The 19,849-nt window shown below is 41.3% G+C and overlaps 1 protein-coding gene across 2 annotated transcripts in view; it reads right to left on the bottom strand.

The window, feature by feature from the left end:
• cmc1 (C-x(9)-C motif containing 1) overlaps positions 1 to 480 on the bottom strand; it is a 72,821-nt gene extending 72,341 nt beyond the window's left edge. The window contains exon 1 of one of the 2 annotated variants that reach the window (XM_043689496.1): positions 321 to 480. In XM_043689496.1, coding sequence (XP_043545431.1) covers positions 321 to 339 — 19 coding nt within the window. In that variant the 5' untranslated portion in view covers positions 340 to 480. Of the gene's footprint in view, positions 1 to 256 lie in introns of both variants that reach the window. The other variant, XM_043689495.1, reaches the window with a different exon arrangement.
• Positions 481 to 19,849: the final 19,369 nt, after the last annotated feature.

Here is a 19,849-nt window from a genome sequence, read left to right as displayed (position 1 = left end):
TTGGAGGGAATAAGGACATTGGGGGGGGGGGGGGGGGGTGGCAGGGGCAGCAGAATGGGGTCACTCCCGTGGTGGTGGTGAGAGGAGGATGAAGTCACTGCGCGCTGTGGGGTGAATGAGGAAAGTCCAGGAGAGGTTCATGAGGACCACTCCTTTACCGCCACGTGCCGGCGGCGCCCACATTTAAATAGCCGGCTGTGGGATCTTAACTTCCGTGTAACTACCGTGGGGTGGGGGGGAAACCGCCCTAATTCACCGTGAAAGGCGTGTCGGCCATGCCCAAAGCCGGGCTCCAGCTCACAGGGAAGACTCCGCTTTACCTTCAGCGCCGGCATCCATGACCCCTCGGCCTCGGCGGCGGCGGTGGGGTCAGCGGGCCCCGCCCCTTCACCTTTCACCCTGGTAACCGGGCCCCCACTTCCGGTGTGAGCGACCGACCCTCGCGCTGTGCCCGCTGCCTCAGGTCTGCGGCTGATTTTCTGATCCCGCGGTGTTTGTGCTGGCTCAGGGGAAACTGTTCCGAGTTAATTTTAATCTCTGTCGGAGGGCAGAAAATGGAGCAGCTGAAAGTCTGGGCCGAGGGCTGGGGCTGGGGTTTAGGTGTGTGGGTCGTCCTGTGACACACGCAGCTCAGGACCTGGCTCAGGACTATAGCAATAATCAAAACACAACACAATGTGAAATGTAAATCTGAAACAAAAACAGAAGACGCTGGTCACACCCAGCGGGACTGGCAGCCCGAAAACAATTATATTTAAAGTCATGATTTGGAGATCAATTTTTCAATGTATAATTTCAGTTACATCACACTGTAAATTTTTGCTATAAATTCTGTTTTTTGCTATAAATTCCACTACCACCTGATGAAGGAGCGTCGCTCCGAAAGCTAGTGTGCTTCCAATTAAACCTGTTGGACTATAACCCTGGTGTTGGGTGATTTTTAAATATTTAAGGTCGTTGACCTTTCAGCAGAAATTGGATAAGTTGGAATGCAATACACATTCAGCATTTTTAAGGATGGAGTGGGGATAAGATGAAAGAGAAAGTCTGCAGTAGGGTGAAAGACTTCTCAACAGTTTTTAAATTCCTGGCACTGTCTCCTTCTCACCATCGATGTGCCTCTTTCTGCACCTCCATCTCTCACTACCAACCAATGCACCATTGAGCTCCACTTGGCTAAATTCTTTCTCATTTTGAATAACTTCTTCAATTCTACTCGCTACAGCTATAAGGTGATCCGATAGCTAACACACATGGATCTTAGATCACATCTTGTTTTCATGATTGTTCCTTGTCTCATTCCTAATCAGGGCCTCTCAAATTTTTTTGTACGTTGTTGATTGCATTGGTACTGTTTCTTCACAATAAAATGGAAAATTTGAACTTTGCTTCCATGCTTCGTTTCCTATTCTTTCTTAACCGTTTCTTTTATATCTCTTGTGGGCGGCACGGTGGCACAGTGGTTAGCACTGCTGCCTCACAGCGCCAGAGACCCGGGTTCAATTCCCGACTCAGGCGACTGACTGTGTGGAGTTTGCACATTCTCCCTGTGTCTGCGTGGGTTTCCTCCGGGTGCTCCGGTTTCCTCCTACAGTCCAAAAGATGTGCAGGTCAGGTGAATTGGCCATGCTAAATTGCCCGTAGTGTTAAGTAAGAAGGGGTAAATGTAGGGGTATGACCCGCTTCGGCGGGTCAGTGTGGACTTGTTGGGCTGAAGGGCCTGTTTCCATACTGCAAGTAATCTAATCTCTGTTTCTATTTCAGGGATAAATTATCAATAAATATTTATTATAAATTGGTTTCTATTTCACTTTATCACATCCTACTTCCTGTGAGGGCATTGAAAAAATTTTTCAGTTTCTCTCTTTTTCACATCTGTTCTAATGATGCATTCATAGAAGAATACAGCACAGTACAGGCCCTCGATATTGCGCCAATCTGTGGAACCAATCTAAAGCCCATCTAACCTACACTATTCCATTGTCATCTATATATTTATGCAATGACCATTTAAATTCCCTTAAAGTTGGCAAGTCTACTCCTGTTGCAGGCAGGGCATTCCTCGTCCTTGCTACTCTCTGAGTAAAGAATCTACCTGTGACATCTATCCTGTACCTATCACTCCTCAGTTTAAAGCTATGTCCCCTTGTGATAGCCTTCACCATCCAAGGAAAAAGGCTCTCACTGTCCACCCTATCTAATCCTCTGATTATTTTGTATGTCTCTATTACATCACCTCTTCAACCTTCTTCTCTCTAACAAAAACAGCCTCGAGTCCCTCATCCTTTCCTCATAAGACCTTCCCTCCATACCAGGCAACATCCTGGTAAATCTCCTCTGCACCCTTGCTTAAAAACACTTCCTAGTTTTGAGGGATCATAAGAAAAATTTGACAGTATTTTTTATCAAGCTTTGGAAAGTGGATAAGGGGGTTAGTTCAAGGTTGTTTTGGATATGTTCACTATAATTTTCAACGTTGTAGCTGATTCAAGGTTAAGCAGTGGCTTATTGTTAAATCAGGGACAACAGGCATACTCCCTAAGCTGGAGAATCAACAGGAGGCATCTATACCAGCTGAGGTGGGGTCTACTGATTTGTAGATGGAGAAACAGGGAGAAAGCCAGGCCAACATGGACCAATGGCATGGCTGACTGAGAATCCCAGGTAGGGCACAGCTAGGCCTTAATAGATCCTGTAATTCTCCGTGGTTAACTGCCTGCCAGAAATCCAGACCTGAGCACCCTCATTGAAAATTTGTGCCAAAGGCAGAATCATTACAGCAAACCTGTGTTGCTGTAAGGCAAATCATTACAGCAGTGCCAAATTGTGTGCCTACATTCTTTTGATTTGGACCTCATAATAATTTAAAATTTCTGGCCACTACTCCTTGCACTCCACAGGTGCTGCCAGACCTACAAAGCATAGGAATTTGTTCCAACACTTTCAGATTTCCAACATTTGTAGTACTGTATTTTATTTTTGTGAAAGGTTAAGGAATTGAATGTTGATTGGATTTGACAAAGATTAAAACATAATTTGAGCCACCTTGCTCTCCATAACCTATATAAATTATTTGATTTTTGAGACCATAGTGTCTGATAGAAAACCTGTTAATACTATCTCCGTGGATGGGGTTGGGGATGATATTGTTTGGCAAACTTTAACAAATATGATGTAAGCAGGTCAGGAAAACAAACAAAAACAAAAATTGCTCAACAGATCTTGCAGCATCTGTGAAGAGGCATCAGAGTTGACATTTCAGGTCCAGTGATCCTTCCTTAGAACAGGGAAACAAGATGATGTTTGGAACGTACAGTTCACCATCAAAAAGTGAAATGATCCAGTTGGAGAGGAAGAACAACGTGGTAGTAGAAACCACCTGGAAAACTATTTAAAGTAGCAAATCAGCAAAACGATAAGGTATTAAAAATGCAGATAGGCACAGCCACAAAAAAGAAGGCAACAGTATTTTGGATTTTATAAATAGTGGTGTAAAGTACATGGATAGTCATATCCAGTTGTGGTTATGCCCCAATTAGCAAGAAGAGGAACTTGAGCAACTGTAATTATTTCACAGAAACAAAGCAGGCTAACAAGAAATGACCTTAACTATGAAGGGTTTTGACCCGGTGAATACAGAAAAACTTCCCCAGGATGGGTGTCAATTATCAGGGTCAATTGAAAAATAAGGGAAAGGTTGGGAGAAGGTTCTTTCTCAGAGTTTTTGGAGTAGGAAATGTTTTGCTGAAAGGGGTATGTTAAGACAAATATCACTTTGTCAATTAAGAAAAAAGTTTTTAAAAATCAAAGAAGTTTTTAAGATAAGACAGCAGAGAAGTAAGGTTAATTTTTTGTTACTGCATCAAAGAACCAGCACTAACATTATAGAGTCGTAGAGATGTGCACATTGGAAACAGACCCTTTGGTCCAACTTGTCCATGTCGACCAGATATCCTAACCTAATCTAGTCCCATTTGCCAGCACTTGACCCATATTCCTCTAAACCCTTCCTATTCATATACCCATCGAGATGCCTTTTAAATGCTGTAATTGTACCAGCCTCCACCACTTCCTCTGGCAGCGCATTCTATACACACATCACCTTCTGTGTGAAAAAGCCGCACGTTACGTACCTTTTAAATTATCCCTCTCTAATCTTAAACTTATGCCCTCCAGTTCTGGACTCCCCACCCCAGGCAAAAAACCTTGTCTATTTACCCTAGCCATGCCACTCATGATTTTATAAACCTCTATAAGGTCACCCCTCAGCCTGTGACGCTCCAGGGAAAACAACCCCAGCCTATTCAGCTTCTTCCTATAGCTCAAACCTTCCAACCCTGGCAACATTCTTGTCAATCTTTTCTGAACCCTTTCATGTTTCGCAACTTCCTTCCAATAGGAACAAGACTAGAATTGCACACAATATTCCAAAAGTGGCCTAACCAAATGTCCTACACAGCTGCAACATGACCTCCCAACTCCTATACCCAATGCTCTGACCAATAAAGGAAAGCAAACCAAACGCCTTCTATCTACCCCTGTGACTCCATTTTCAAGGAGCTATGAACCTGCACTCCCAGGTCTCTTTGTTCAGCAACACTCCCCATTAAAAAGCCAAAATGTATAATTTACTGCTGTAAACAATTTTGATTCCTGAAGTGGAATATGTGATAACTATAACCCCAATGGAAATGTGCCTCACTTCAAATATATGTAAGTTCAACAAATTGTAATATTTCAATGGCAAATCAGTTATTCTTCCGCAATAAGAATTCAATGTTTCCTTCATTATAGAATATGTAGTTTACATTTTCTTCTTGTTTTAGAGACATGGCAGACATTATTGGAGGAGGAATTATGTCTAGACATGTTTTGCTAGTTCGCTATTTCTTAGCAAATCTTGTTGCATCTACATCACCACAAGCTACACTTCTGCAAATAGTTGCAGGAAAGGGAGTAAAACAAAGGAAAAGGAGAAAGTTTACCAAATCATCATCCAATAAAAACATTTTTAAGAAAAAGCACTTGACTTAAATGTTTGCAATCAGTACTGTAGACTGAGATTTCATTCAAAACACAACATTCCGAGCTATTTACTGAATTATTATTAGTTCATCTTTTTGTGGAGTTCAGGAATCTTAGTTTTTGTATTTAGTTCTTTGGACTCACTTGAACTACTGGCTAAATTACATGACATTGAGGCAACAGGTTGGTGTTCATACCATGTTTCTTGTTGTACTTGAATGATACCACAAAAGGTTGGTGCCTATCCCTCCCAAACGTCCCTGCAAAAGTGACTACTTTCACAAAGTGTTCTAAGTCAATTACTCTGAGCAACTGAACACCTTCATTCTAGAATAAAATGTGCTTTGCATTCCTCTGTTGATGTCAAAGCATGCCAGCCTCCTGAAACAATCAGTGCAGAAGCTGTATACATTGGTTCTAAATCCAAAAAGGTTGATTGGAAAATATCTAGAACACATTGTGTACGTGATTCTCTATCAAGGTATTTTTGAGGGTATTTAGTACTGGTATTTACAATTACAACTCTGTGAGCAAGAAAGCATCAAAAGTTCCCAGTGTCAGCTGCCTGGCACCTAGGGTAAAAATCCAGACCTATTCCCCATGTAGTTGATAGACACGGACTAATTCATGCTTGATAAGTTTGCTACCAAGCACAAATGTGCTGATAATCACAGACTACTTCATGAAAAACATTTTGGCATTGCCAGCCAAGAACCAGATGGTCACGATCACAGCCAAGGGCCAGTGGTCACACATCTTCCAACCGTATGTTTGCCCAGTGTAGTTGAATTCCGACTGACACAAAATTGAAATTGAAGCCCAATGATTTCCCCAGTTGCACTGTAAAAATATACAATATATATAAGTCCATTGATATCCTCCTGTAGTTTCCGGTTATCCTCCTCATTAGTTACTACTCTACCATTTGCAGGCTGTCTGTACACTTATTGATCATGCCCTCTACATTTAAGTTCAATCATTAATGAACACTGCAGACAGCAAGGGCCCCAGTGTGATGGCCTGCAGAACCTACAAGTGACCTCCACTAACACAAAAACATCCCTCTGGCATTATCCTTTGCTTCTTGCCTTTCAGCCAATTTTAAATCCAATGTGTCACTTTGCCTTTGATTCCATTCGATCTTACTTTTGGGACCAGTCTGCTATGAGTTCCCTTTTTAAAAGCCTTGCTGAAGTCCATGTTGACCACACCAAATGCTTCTGATTACTTTCTCAAAAGGATAGATCAAATTTGTCAAACATAACCTTCTTTTAATAAGTCCATGCTGACAATCCCTGATTAATCTCTGTGAACTTTGAATAAAACCTTAATTTCTGTAGCAATGCTGGGAGAAGCCTGGATAGTTTGAGAATCAGCACACTTTCCCAAGTAGATTGTAACAGTATAAGTTCTTTTTTTCCTCTGTATATCAACCTGTGAACTCGTGAGGGAATACACATGCTAGGCAAGCCTGCACCTCCTAAAACAATGCTGTATTCAGCAAAGTAATGTAAGCTTTTGGGTTGAAAGCTAGAATGTAAGGATTATGTGCATTGGCAAGAACAATGATCAACTTTCCACAGGAAGTGTATGCAAGACATCGCAGGTTGACTTTGAGCTACATAAGCTTGGTGTCAATATTATTGCTTGACAGGAAACCAAATTAGCTGACATAGGATTTATTGATGAGGTTACTTACACTTTCTACTGGCTTGCAAAGAGGGCTGAAGATCAGCGTGAGCATGATCCAAGCTTCACAGTCAAGGTCAGTTGAACAGTCAATGGCAACCTTGGAGGACCTCAGCTTTCTGCAGCTATCTCATTATAGAGTTGCAGTCAACATCATATACCCCTATGCACCAAGTTGTACACCAGCACCACAGTAAAAGCAGATTCTTCATGACTCTACATGACATTGTGATGAAATTTCCAAATATTGAGAGGATATTAATCCCAAGCATTGTCTTAAATCTGTTGAAAGCCTTTTTCATTTTTTTTTTAAAAGGTGGCTAAACAAATGCCAGTGACCATGTGGGTTTTGTTGATCCAAACGAAACTTGTAAGTAGAGCTAGTGAGGTATTTGCATCATTATCAGAAAAGGTATCTTGGACACAAGTGGAGGTGAAGAAAGCCTCCTTAAGTGCATACGACCTTGTGCCAGAAACCTACAGACAACGTTTCAGGAATCTAAGGAGGCACCTTGGTCAAATTTACATTGAGTTTGAAAGGATCAAACAGTAATTTTGATGGGTGGACAAAGGCATTAAAATCAGAGCAAATCTATGATCCTCTTGGAGAGATGATTAATTTGGAGGAGTTTAAAAATTCACTTCCTGAAGTAGTGAGAACTCATGTGGAAGACCAGAGAGTGAAATCGGCAGGATTATCAGCTGAAATGGCTGATGATTATGAGTTGGTCCATAAATCAAAGTTAAGCTTCCACAATCAATTTCAATCCAAGAGAGATAGAAACTGGGGAAAAGAGAAATCCTCATGTGGAAAAGGAAAGGTAGATCTCAATGGAGATCATAAGGATAATTTACCACAGAGTAAAAAGGAAACCCTTGAAGGGGGGAAGAGAAAGTAAAAAGCCCTGTGTTTTCACTGCAATAAAGTAAGCCACATGAAATCACAGTGTTGGTGGATTAAGAGAAACACTGGGAAGCCAGATATCGGAAAACAGGATAAGCCAGTGAATTTTGTTGGAGTGGTAATGGAAACCAAAGTGGTGGCTAGAAAGCTGCACCAGAATGTACAAGCTGGTTGCAGGTTGGTTAAGGAGGAAGTGCCAGATCTTCACAAACCATAAATGCGAAGGTAAAGTTTATTTGCATAGGCCAGTAGCAGCAGATAAGGAGGTTACAGTATTAAGTGATACAGGATCTTCTTAATCTGTGATATTGAAAGATGAGGAGATATGTACCTCTGAAATACATTGCTAGAAAAGGAACGAGTAACAGGAATTCACTGTGAGACAAGAAGCGCTTAGTTGTGTAAAGTGAGGTTACAGTGTCCAGTGAAGACTGGAGAAGTCATGGTAGGAGTACTGGACAAATTCTCAGCTCCAGGAATATAATTTGTCCTTGCTAATTATATAGCTAGTTCACAGGTAAGAGTGCTGTCTAGTGTAATTGAAAAGCCAGTAGAAACTCAGGCAACTGAACTATTGCAGGACACATATCCTGGGATTTTTCCTGACTGTGTGGTAACGAGGTCACAAAGTCACCAGTTTAACCTTCTGATTAGATTATCTTCTGATTAGATTACTTACAGTGTGGAAACAGGCCCTTTGGCCCAACAAGTCCACACCGACCCTCCGAAGAGCAACCCACCCAGACTCATTCCCCTACATTTACCCTTTCACCTAACACTACGGGCAATTTAGCATGATCAATTCACCTGACCTGCACAATTTTGGACTGTGAGAAGAAACCGGAGCACCTGGAGGAAACCCACGCAGACACGGGGAGAATGTGCAAACTCCACACAGACAGTTGCCTGAGGTGGGAATTGACCCAGGTCTCTGGCACTGTGAGAGAGACCCCGTTTGATCAGATGGTGGAGACAAACCAGGAACACATAGATGAAAATTTAAAACAATTGTATCAAAAAGCATATGTAGAAAAAGAATCTGAATGTTATTATCTTATAAATGATATCTTAATGAGGAAATGGAGACCATCACATATTCAGTGGATGAGAAATAGGCAGAAGTTCATAAAGTCGTATTGCCAGTAAGTTATAGAATGGAGGTGTTGCAAGTGACGCACGAGCTACCACTAGGGGTCATTTAGAAGTGAGAAAAACTCAAGCAAAAATACAAAAACATTTTTACTGCACAAGGATGTAGTTGGATTTTGCCAGACATATCATATGTGTCAGGTAATTGGAAAATTACAGGCAGTAGTAAAATCTGCACTTTTAATACCTCTTCCTGAATTTGAGGAACCTTTTTACAAGAGTCTTGATTGACTGCATTAGACCCCTATTTAAAACAAAAAGTGGGAATCAGTATTTGTAAACAATAATGGCCGAGTCTACTAGATTTCCAGAGGCTGTTTCATTACACAATATCACAGGTAAAAGGATTGTAGAGGAGTCATTCAAATTTTTCACAAGATATGGACTACCCACTGAGATACAATCAGATCAGGGGTCAAACTTTGCATCAAAAATTATTCAAGGAATTTACAGACAGCTTGGAAATAAAACAATTCAAATCTACTGCGTACCATCCAGAGTCACAGGGTGTGCTCGAAAGGTGGCCTCAGACATTAAAGACCATGTTGATGGCTTATAGACAAGACTATCCAGATGATTAGGATAAAGGAATTCCATTTGTGCTTTTTCTGATCAGACATGTATCAAATGAATCTACCAAATTCAGTCCATTTGAATTAGATTTTAGGCATGAAGTGAGAGGACCGCTAAAATTGACTAAGGAGAAATTGGTAAGTCAGAATTCAGAGACCACATATTTGGACTATGTGTAAAATATTCAGGAATGATTAAATAGAGCAGAGGAATTGGCGAGACAGCATTTAAAAGTATCATAGCATACAATGAAACAGGAAGCAGACAAGACATCAAAAACTTGCAATTTTGCTATCGTGAATAAGATTTTAGTGTTACTTCTGGTGATAGGTGAACCTTTAAACGCAAGGTTTAGTGGACCTTATCAAGTCGAAAGGAAATTGAGTGAGATGAACTATTTGACAAGGGCTCCAGACAGAAAGAAATCTCACAGTGTGTGTCATGTGAATATGCTGAAAAGGTATTTTGACAGGAAAGGAAAGTCAAAGGAGACTGTGTTATTGGTTACAACACAGAGGGAAGAACCAAGTTCAGAGGATTCTGAATTGGACATTCCTCAAATTAAATTGGACAATGAGGAGGTTGTCAAAAATTGGAATAAATTCAGGATGTAAGTTTGCTCGCTGAGTTGGAAGTTTCATTTTCAGACGTTTCGTCACCATACTAGGTAACATCTTCAGTGAGCCTCCAGATAAAGTACTGGTGGTATAGCCCATTTTTTATTTATATATTTGGGTTTTTTTGGGTTGGTGATGTCATTTCCTATGGTGACTTCATTAGCTCTGGTGATGTCATTTCCTGTTCTTTTTCTCAGGGGGTGGTAAATGGAATCCAAGTCAAAGTGTTTGTTGATAGAGTTCTGGTTGGAATTCCATGCTTCTAGGAATTCTCGTGCATGTCTCTGTTTGGCTTGCCCTAGGATGGATGCGTTGTCTCAGTCGAAGTGGTGTCCTTCCTCATCTGTATATAAGGATACTAGTGCGAGTGGGTATTAAAAAAGAATGGGTACCCAATGAACACAGACTGCCGAATTCTCAGCAACAAGCCCAAACAAGCAGACAAAACACATCCAGAAACCCGAGCCACTCTCCCCTACATCAAAGACATTTCAGAGATGGCTGCCAGATTACTCAGACCCTTGGCATCATGGTAGCCCACCAACCCACCAACACAGTAAAACAGGAACTAGTGAACTTGAAAGACCCTATACAGACAACAAACAAAACTAATATAATTTACAAAATACCTTGCAAGAACTGTAACAAACATTACATTGGACAAACAGGCAGAAAATTAGCCACCAGGACACATGAACATCAGCTAGCCATGAAAAGATGTGACCCATTCTCACCAGTATCCTTACATACAGATAAGGAAGGACACCACTTCGACTGGGACAACACATCCATCCTAGGACAAGCCAAATAGAGACACACACGGGAATTCCTAGAAGCATGACATTCCAATCGAACTCTATCAACAAACACATTGACCTGGATCCCATTTACCACCTGCAAGCGAGCATCAGAGCCGCCCCACATTTGCCACGGGACTATGCCTACATTGGTAAAACTATAGGAATTCATTTTGTGTTTTAAAAACGGCAGCCGCAGCTCAAACCCACAGAACTCAACAGCTGCCGGTCTGCCCACGTGACTGGGAGATGGGAGCCAGAGGACAGATCAAATCCACATTAGGCCAGACACTAACCATGACTCATAGACCGAAACTCCGGAGCTAATTAATATGGAAACCCATCTCCTAATCAAATCAAGAGACTGACTGAAACACACCCATATTCATCAATACAGAACCATCCTGACACAAAGGACAGGCATCCACCAGACAGGAACGAACAGGCTAATACACACCAGGACCCGAAGGGAACAAAGGGGGGTGCTAGCCCCTAGCCCTCACAGAGAGAGACAAGCAGATACTACCCGGACCCGTTTACATAATCCAATTAGCACCCTATTGTGTGTACACTGCAACTCTCCTGGGACGGCAGGAAACCCACCATTTGCACCTACTCCAGCGATGATGGGGAACTATCATCCCATTCATACTCAAAATCCTCACATCCTGACAAAGAAAGGTATATAATGTGTAGCAGCGCGCGGGAACAGCAGAACAGCCGAGATTCGGACCTCGGTTGGTCTCCGCCGGAGTTACTGTATCAATAAACGTTACCGATTGTTGAACCGCACTCTGGGCTCGGACTGATATCATTTCATCCGTGCTAACACCACCCCTAAGAAAAAAAACAGGAAATGACATCACCAGAGGAAATGACATCATCACATGAAATTACATCACCAACCCAAGGAATCCCAAATACATAAATAGAAAGCTGGCTATACCACCAGTACTTCATCTGGAGGCTCATTGAAGATGTTATCTCGTATGGTGATACAACGTCTGAAATCGAACCTTCCAAGGCCCCGGGGAATGTTGCTGAACAAAGAGACCTTGAAGTGCAGGTTCATAGCTTCTTGAAAATGGAGTCGCAGGTAGATAGGATAGTGAGGAAGGTGTTTGGTATGCTTTCCTTTATTGGTCAGAGTATTGAGTACAGAATTGGGAGGTCATGTACTAGGCATTGGTTAGGCCAGTTTTGGAATATTGCATACAGAAGAATGTTGTGAAACTTGAAAGGATTCAGAACATTTACAAAGATGTTGCCAGGGTTGGAGGATTTGAGCCATAGGGTGAGGTTGAATAGGCTGGGGCTGTTTTCCCTGGAGCGTTGGAGGCTGAGGGGTGACCTTATAGAGGTTTATAAAATCATGAGGGACATGGATAGGATAAATAGACAATGTCTGTTCCCTGGGGTGGGGGTGTCCAGAACTAGAGGACATAGGTTTAGCGTGAGAGGGGAAAGATATAAAAGAGACCTGAGGGGCAACTTTTTCACACAGAGGGTGGTACATGTATGGAATGAGCTGCCAGAGGAAGTGATGGAGACTGGTACAATTGCAACTTTTGAAAGGCATCTGGATGGGATATGAATAGGAAGGGTTTGGAGGGATATGGGCCGGGTGCTGAGATTGCAAAAGACTCAGACTCCAAAAAGTCTTAATTTAGTAGGGTTTTAGGTCCAGTTTGATTATAGCTAACAGATAGTGCCTCAGTCAAACGGTTTTCAAGTTTTAAATAAGCACTTGTACAATGAAAGGGGAGTTGCTGGTTCTCCCAGCTCAACATTTCTCTGGTTTGATTTGGGTTTTGGCAGTCTGGTTATTCACTGAAAGCAGTCAGGCAGGTTTTGAAGCTGCTGGACCCAATGAAGTAGGTCCACGCTAGTACTCTCTCTCTCTGACTTCTCTTCTGTAAGACATTGTGTTTGATTTTACCTTTTGTGCCAATCTGTGTTTATAGGTATTGTTGCAAGCATTTGGAATAGCATCATTAAGTTGGTATAATCTATTTTGTTTTTAGACAGGTTAAATTATTCGGTATTCTGTTCTCATTTGTTTGTGTTTCACTCAGTAATCTTGTAAATAAATTCTGTTTTGTTTGAAACTAAGTGGTTTGATCAGTTGCATCCCTCCTGGAATGTACGTGTGAGGCCTGCTTAAAACGACTAGCAAAGTCAGAGTCTGGGCTACTTTCTTGAAATGTTTTGAGGGGCTCTGGCCTGGTCCGTGACAGACTGCATCAAGCTTTTTTTTTTAAAACATCCTCTTATTTCTTCCTTAATATCGACATTTTCCAGCAACAGATTTTAGGCTACCTGTCCTATAGTTCCATGCTTTTAGCTTCCCTCCGTTCTTGACTAGGGACATCACATTAGCAGTTTTGCAAATCACTGGAACACGCACCGGAATCCAGTGAGTTATGGAATATTTCAACCAGTGCTAGCTCTGCAGCCACTTCCTTGAGCCCTTTGAATCATAGATCCCTACATTGTGGAAACAGGCTATTCAGTGCATCAAGTCCACACTGACCCTCTGAAGAGCATCCCACCCAGACCTACCCACCTTGTTGGACCTCATTAGGTGAGAATCCCTCCAAAAAACCTAATGCAACAAACTTCAGACCAAAAAAGTAAATTGCAGCCTATGTTTGTTGTTTTCTAGGGGATCTTTTACTAATGATAATTTAGGAGATCAGAGTCGAGAATGCGCTGCTAGAAAAGCACAGCAAGTCAGGCAGGATCCAAGGAGCATAAGCCCTTCATTAGGAATTACATTCCTGATGAAGGGCTTATGGCCTGACTGATGATCATTTATTATAGCTGCCTTATTACCAATTCCTATATCAAAAATAACTTGATCTCTGGTTGGATCTACATGATATTCTAGGAAACTGTCCAACATGCACTCAGTCGACTATTCCTCGTGACTACCTCTGCCAATTTGTATTTTCTGATCTATATGCAAATTAATTTCATCCATGATTAATGTGCTGCCTTTTTACATGCCTTCATTATCTCCTAATATATTTTCTATTCTACTGTAGCTACTTAAGGCATATAGACTGCTCCTAATAGTGTCTTCTTCTCTGTTATTTCTTACATCCACCCATATGGCGTCTTCATTTCTGATCTAAGATTATTTCTTGGCATTGTACTTATTCACCCCATTTTCTTTTCTGCTATCCTTTTGAAAAGTCACATACCCCTGGAAATTTAGTTCCCAGCTTTGATCTCCCTGAAATCATGTCTCTGTAACAGTTATAAGATCATACCCATTAACCTCTACTTGTTCCATTACTTTATTTATTTTGCTCCTAATGCTATGTACAGTTAGAATTAGAGTCAAACAGCACGGAAACAGACACTTCAATCCAATTTATCCACGCCGACTAGATGTCCTAAATTAATCTCGTCCCATCTGCCAGCACCCAGCCCATATCCCTCTAATTCCTTCCTATTCATATACCCATCCAGATGCCTTTTAAATGTTGTAATTGTAACAGTCTCCACCACTTCCCCTGGCAGTGCATTCCATATACACACCACTCTTTGAAGAAGTTGTCCCTTAGGTCCCTTTTATATCTTTCCACTCTCACCCTAAACATATGCCCTCTGGTTCTGGACTCCTCCAACCCAGGGAAAAGATCTTGTCTATTTAGCCTGTCCATGAACCTTATATAAAAAACCTTTTTCTTTCCCCATCTGACTCTATTTGCTGTTGTTTTTCAATGTTTGTACACTCTACCTCTTCTTGTTCTGATGTTAGTATCATTATCCAAATAGCTGCCCTGCAATGCAGCTTTATCCTTTCACTTTGCATGCCTCCATTTCCCCTCTCCCAAACCCTGTCCCTCCAGTTAGATTAAGGCCTTCTCAACAGTTTGAGTTACTCAATTTGCCAGGACAGTGGTCCCACCTCAGTTCAAGTGAAGCCTGTTCCACCATACCAATTCTCTTCCAATTTGCGTTGTGTTGTCGGAATGTTGTAGTAGGTCCAGAACAAAAATGCTACTCTAGGAGCAAGGTGGTTTATTAAAATGGCAAGCAACTGGATGATTTGGGTTATTTCTATGGTCAGAGTGGAAGCATTCCACAAACAGTACTCCACTCTATGTTTGGTCTTGGCATTGTAATGGAGACTGCATTATGAGCGGCAAATATAATAGATTAGATTAAAAGAAGCACAACTTTAATGCAAAGTTAAAAATCACAGAACATCAGGTTTTGGTCCAACAGGTTTACTAGCTAGTGCTTCCAAATAAACCTGTTGACTATAACCTGGTGTTGTGTGTTTTTTAACTCTGTACACCCCTGTCCAACACCAGCATCTCCAAATTAAGTCTATTGCAGCTTGACCTGAAGGTGTATTTGAAGCCTTGGATGGTTACTTTACCACATTGGTGCTTTACGCAATGCATGAACCTGGACTTTTCCATTTTGATACTTTACAGCCTCTAGTACTCAATATTAAATTCAACAACTTTAGACTAAGACCTTTGACCTACATTTTTCTTACACCTTCCCCCCCCCCAGTTGTGTCTTGTTATCTTTGTTTTCAGAAGAGCTTTCTCCATTTTGTCTGTTTTACACCTTTTATACACATTCATTTTACATTTCTGTCTCTGCTTTGCCACCATTATCATTCCCTTTATCTTCTATCCTGGACATCCTCACAATCGGTTCAATTAGCTCCTCTTCTCCTCAATAGCACAAAATGCACAATATTTCAGCTCCTTTCATTTTTGAAAAAGATTTATACACGACTTGAAACATTAGCTCTGTTTTCTCTCAACAGATGCTGCCAGCATCTGCAGTACATTGCTTTCATGCCTATATCAGGGAATGGTTGAGATCTCATGTGGTCCTGGAGAACAGAGAGATCCATCTTTATGAATTCCACACTCGATGAAGTGTGAAAGACAGCAGTCTTGTCATTTTCTGCCGTAACATAGCTTGGACCTCCTGTTGTACACTCATCTCCTCGCAATGAATGGCTGCAGACATATAGCAGGGGCACAAGTTACCACAGCAAAGTCGCTGTGCTGCTGCAATAATTATTACATGTGGCTCCTCAGTTAGTTTGGTTGCATTCTTCCTGCTTTAGTGTATTCATATTTTGTCATTACCAGAACACACACACCTTCAGGGAAAGCCCAAAGAGGCAGGTGCATGTCAGGGAGCCAGACCAACATTTTGCAACACAACGTTCTTGTCCTCCGCACTGTTCTAACTGTCTTAAAAACCACATCCACAGGATTAAGAACACACAGTCCCACAAGCCTGGATGGCTCCTGCCCCATTTATTCTGTTCTATATGACTTGTGACAAGCCTTCTGGAATATTGTCAGAAACCTTTACTGTTTGATTTTTCACATTGTTCAGCTTTACCTCAGAGTATCAGGTTCCATGTGTCACAGAAGAATCATTGACACTCCTAACAGTACTAATATGCCTTTCCATTCTGAAATACAGAGTCTCTTTAAAATGGCTCCCACCACAAATAGCATTGGGTCCACTCTTGATGCATGCCAGTAACAAACAATGGGGGTGGTACTGGCTCTGTGAAACAATCAATTAAAACAGCAACTGGTATAAATTTGACTTGCTGCCTGCAACACAGGCATTAGTTGGTCACAAAATAGAATTCTCAAGGCAATTTTCCAAGGTTTATCTGAGTTAACCTCCCATTTTAATATTTGGTCTAATAGATGAAAAGCAGTAGATATTAGAATGACTTAAGATATTTCTGGGTTTAATCGATATTGTCATATTATCTGTTCTGATGATGGTTTTAGTTTGCAAACCAAAGAGTTATAGAATGGTTACATCACAGAAGAAGGCCATTCAGCCTGTCATGTTTGTGCTGGACCTCTGAAGGAGCAATTCAACTGCTATCACTCACAATAGACCTACAATTTATTTTCTGTTTCAGATGGCAAAAGATTTCATTTTAAAAGCCTCAGTTGGTCTTACCTCCGTCACATTCTCAAACAGTGCATTCCAGATTTTAACCACTTATTTCTTTAAAAAGCTTTTCCTCATGTTCCATGACATCATTTGCAAAATGCCTTTACTCCATGTCCTCTGGTTCTGCATCATCCCACAATGGGTCACTGTCTCCTTTCTGCACTCTCTAAACGCCTCATGAATTTGAATATTTCCGCAAATCTCCTCTCAAGCTTCTCTTCTGCAAGGAGAACAGTCCCAGCATTTCCAAGAAAAACATAAAATGCCGTTGAATACTCAGCAAGTCTGGTAGCATCTGTGGAGAGAGAAACAGAGGGTAGAATTTTCCCATCTCTATTTAAAGCATTGAATTTCACACAATAAAATGTGTCTGGTGCACCATGGCTCAGAGAGATTTTTCACAGGCAAACTTCTGTTCTTCACCTCACTAATTATGCACCCGGACTCTTTAACACCCTTCCCGTAGATTTGCAAACATTGTCACCACTCACTTCCATCCTTCAGATATCTGATGCCATATTTAGAATCTAGATGCACTCCACAATGCCAAGAACTAGCCCTTTACACTATAGTTCTGCACTATTTCAGTTTAAATCGATGATTGTCCAAGGTATGTTTGTTTGAAAACACAGATAGGAGCACACAAGTACTTGTTTGTTTTGCTGACATTTATCCAGAGTGCTACCTACAAGCCTTCCTCCTTTTCAAACGGCATATAGTAGGGTAGCATTGTATTCTAACCACATTCCCTCTTGAATCATGCCAATATTTTCAATCTTAAAGATTTTTAACCTATTTTTTCAGCATTATAATTGGATCCCTAGTACCATGCATAACGTATTTCCTGGGATTCCCTTGCAGTCATTATCAAACCGGACCTTGGTTGGTTGGCTGTAACTAGAAATTTAAAATATTGAGACGGCTCTTCCCGCAGAATCAGTGCTCTACTTGTTCATCGCTGATCAAAAATGGAACCTGCCCATGGCTAGCCTGCTCAAGGTTCTCCCTCAACTGCGCTATTAGATTACTTACAGTGTGGAAACAGGCCCTTCGGCCCAACAAGTCCACACCAACCCGCCGAAGTGCAACCCACCCATACCCCTACATTTACCCCTTCACCTAATACTACGGGCAATTTAGCATGGCCAATTCACCTAACCTGCACATTTTTGGACTGTGGGAGGAAACCCTTTTGTTTATTCTGATAATTGCACTTCAGGATTCAAACAAGCTGCATCTTCCAGACTTAAATAACCAGAGTGACTGAAGCTTAGTTGAGAATCTGCTCCCACCAGAAAGTAAGTTAACAGCTATGGTTAATTGAACAGATGTAATTGAAGAGCCTTACTACAATATAAGGCTATCATGGATAAATATTGCCAAATGTTACAAAGTTTTCTTTCATAAAATCTCTTACTTAATATTTTATACATGTTTATAACTTTGTGGAATCTATATGTTAAAATATCATAAGGTCATCCACTGCTCACAGATACTACACAGGATTTGATTCTGCTGTCATCATCTATTTTTCCTTGGATAATTTCATTTATTATCCTGGTGTGCCCTTCTAGTACCATTACTAAGTGTTGGCTAGCCTGATTCTCTTTTAATTCCCCTATGACATCTTGTCGATTGTCTTTTTTTAAATTCATTCATGGGAATTGGATTTCGCTGGCTGGCCAGCATTTTATTGCCCATCCCAAATTGCTCTTAAGAAGGTGAGGGTGAACTGCCTTCTTGAACTGCTGCAATCCACATGCTGGAAGTTGATCCATAATATATTTAGAGAGAGAATTTCAGGATTTTGACCCAGCAACAGTGAAGGGATAGTGATATATTTCCAAGTCAGGATGGTGAGTGGCTTGGAGAGAATCTGATGGTATTCCCAGGTATCTGTTGCGGATGTCCTTCTAGATAGAAGTGGTCAAGGGTTTGGAAGATACTGTCTGTCTTCTATGCTTTGGACACTGCCATTAATTGTACCTCTTATGTTAAAGAATACTTTTCTCTGAATGAACCTGCTTCTCATTCCCCGCCTGAGTTGTAAACTCAAGTCAGCAAAAACCTTGCAATTAAATCTTTTTGGAATGGTGAAATTGCTAATTATTTAGCTAAAAATCACGTGATTACTTGGAAGTGTTTTTAGTAAATAATTCCAAATGACTTTCTGACCTTTCAAAACACCTTCTCAGAAATTAAAACTGAAATCTATTGTTCTTCCACTTGAGAATGCAAGTTCACAAATAATGATACGTTATGAGCCTTCATCACAGTTTATATTTCAGATTTCTAGCATCTATAGTATTTTTCTTTTGCACCAACTAAACTCAAGTCAGCTTGCTAAACAACTTCAGCTCATTAAATATCTTCCAAAACATGTTGTCAATGCTTTCTGAATTTGAATACCTGCCAACTACTTTCAGAAGTAACCGTCTGTCATTCACATAATGAAACAAATGCGACAGTAAGTATTGACCCTCTATACAATCTTTCAGTCGGAAAACAAGAGCAGACTCTTCTTTTTAACATATGTATACAATTAAACTGGGACAGGGGATTGAACTTCACAATTTTTGGGGGGATATTTTCATTGAGTTTCATTGAGGGTTCCTCTCTGCAAGAGATGGTGCAGTTTGTCACGCTATTGTCCCAATCTCATTAACGACCTAACCTGCTCCCATGGAGCCTCTCTCATCTGATGTTCGCTGGATTTTATCACTTGCTCCAATTAGAAGAACTTGCCACTGCTTGGATAGCCCAAAATGTATTCGTATATACCCAATTCCTTCGTCTCCGCCGCAACTGCTCTCAGGAGGACCAGTTCCAATACCGTACAACCCAGATGGCCTCCTTCTTCAAAGACCGCAATTTTCCCCCAGACGTGATCGACGATGCCCTCCACCGCATCTCCTCCACTTCCCGCTCCTCAGTCCTTGAGCCCCGCCCCTCCAATCACCACCAGGACAGAACCCCACTGGTCCTCACCTACCACCCCACCAACCTCCATATATATCGTATCATCCGTCATCATTTCTGCCACCTCCAAACGGACCCCACCACCAAGGATATATTTCCCTCCCCTATCAGCGTTCCGGAAAGACCACTCCCTCCGTGACTCCCTC

This window comes from Chiloscyllium plagiosum, chromosome 5 (genome assembly GCF_004010195.1).
Source record: "Chiloscyllium plagiosum isolate BGI_BamShark_2017 chromosome 5, ASM401019v2, whole genome shotgun sequence".
NCBI classification, from domain to species: domain Eukaryota; kingdom Metazoa; phylum Chordata; class Chondrichthyes; order Orectolobiformes; family Hemiscylliidae; genus Chiloscyllium; species Chiloscyllium plagiosum.
Note: the sequence above shows the minus strand (reverse complement) of the source record. Positions and strands in the feature narration are given on the sequence as shown.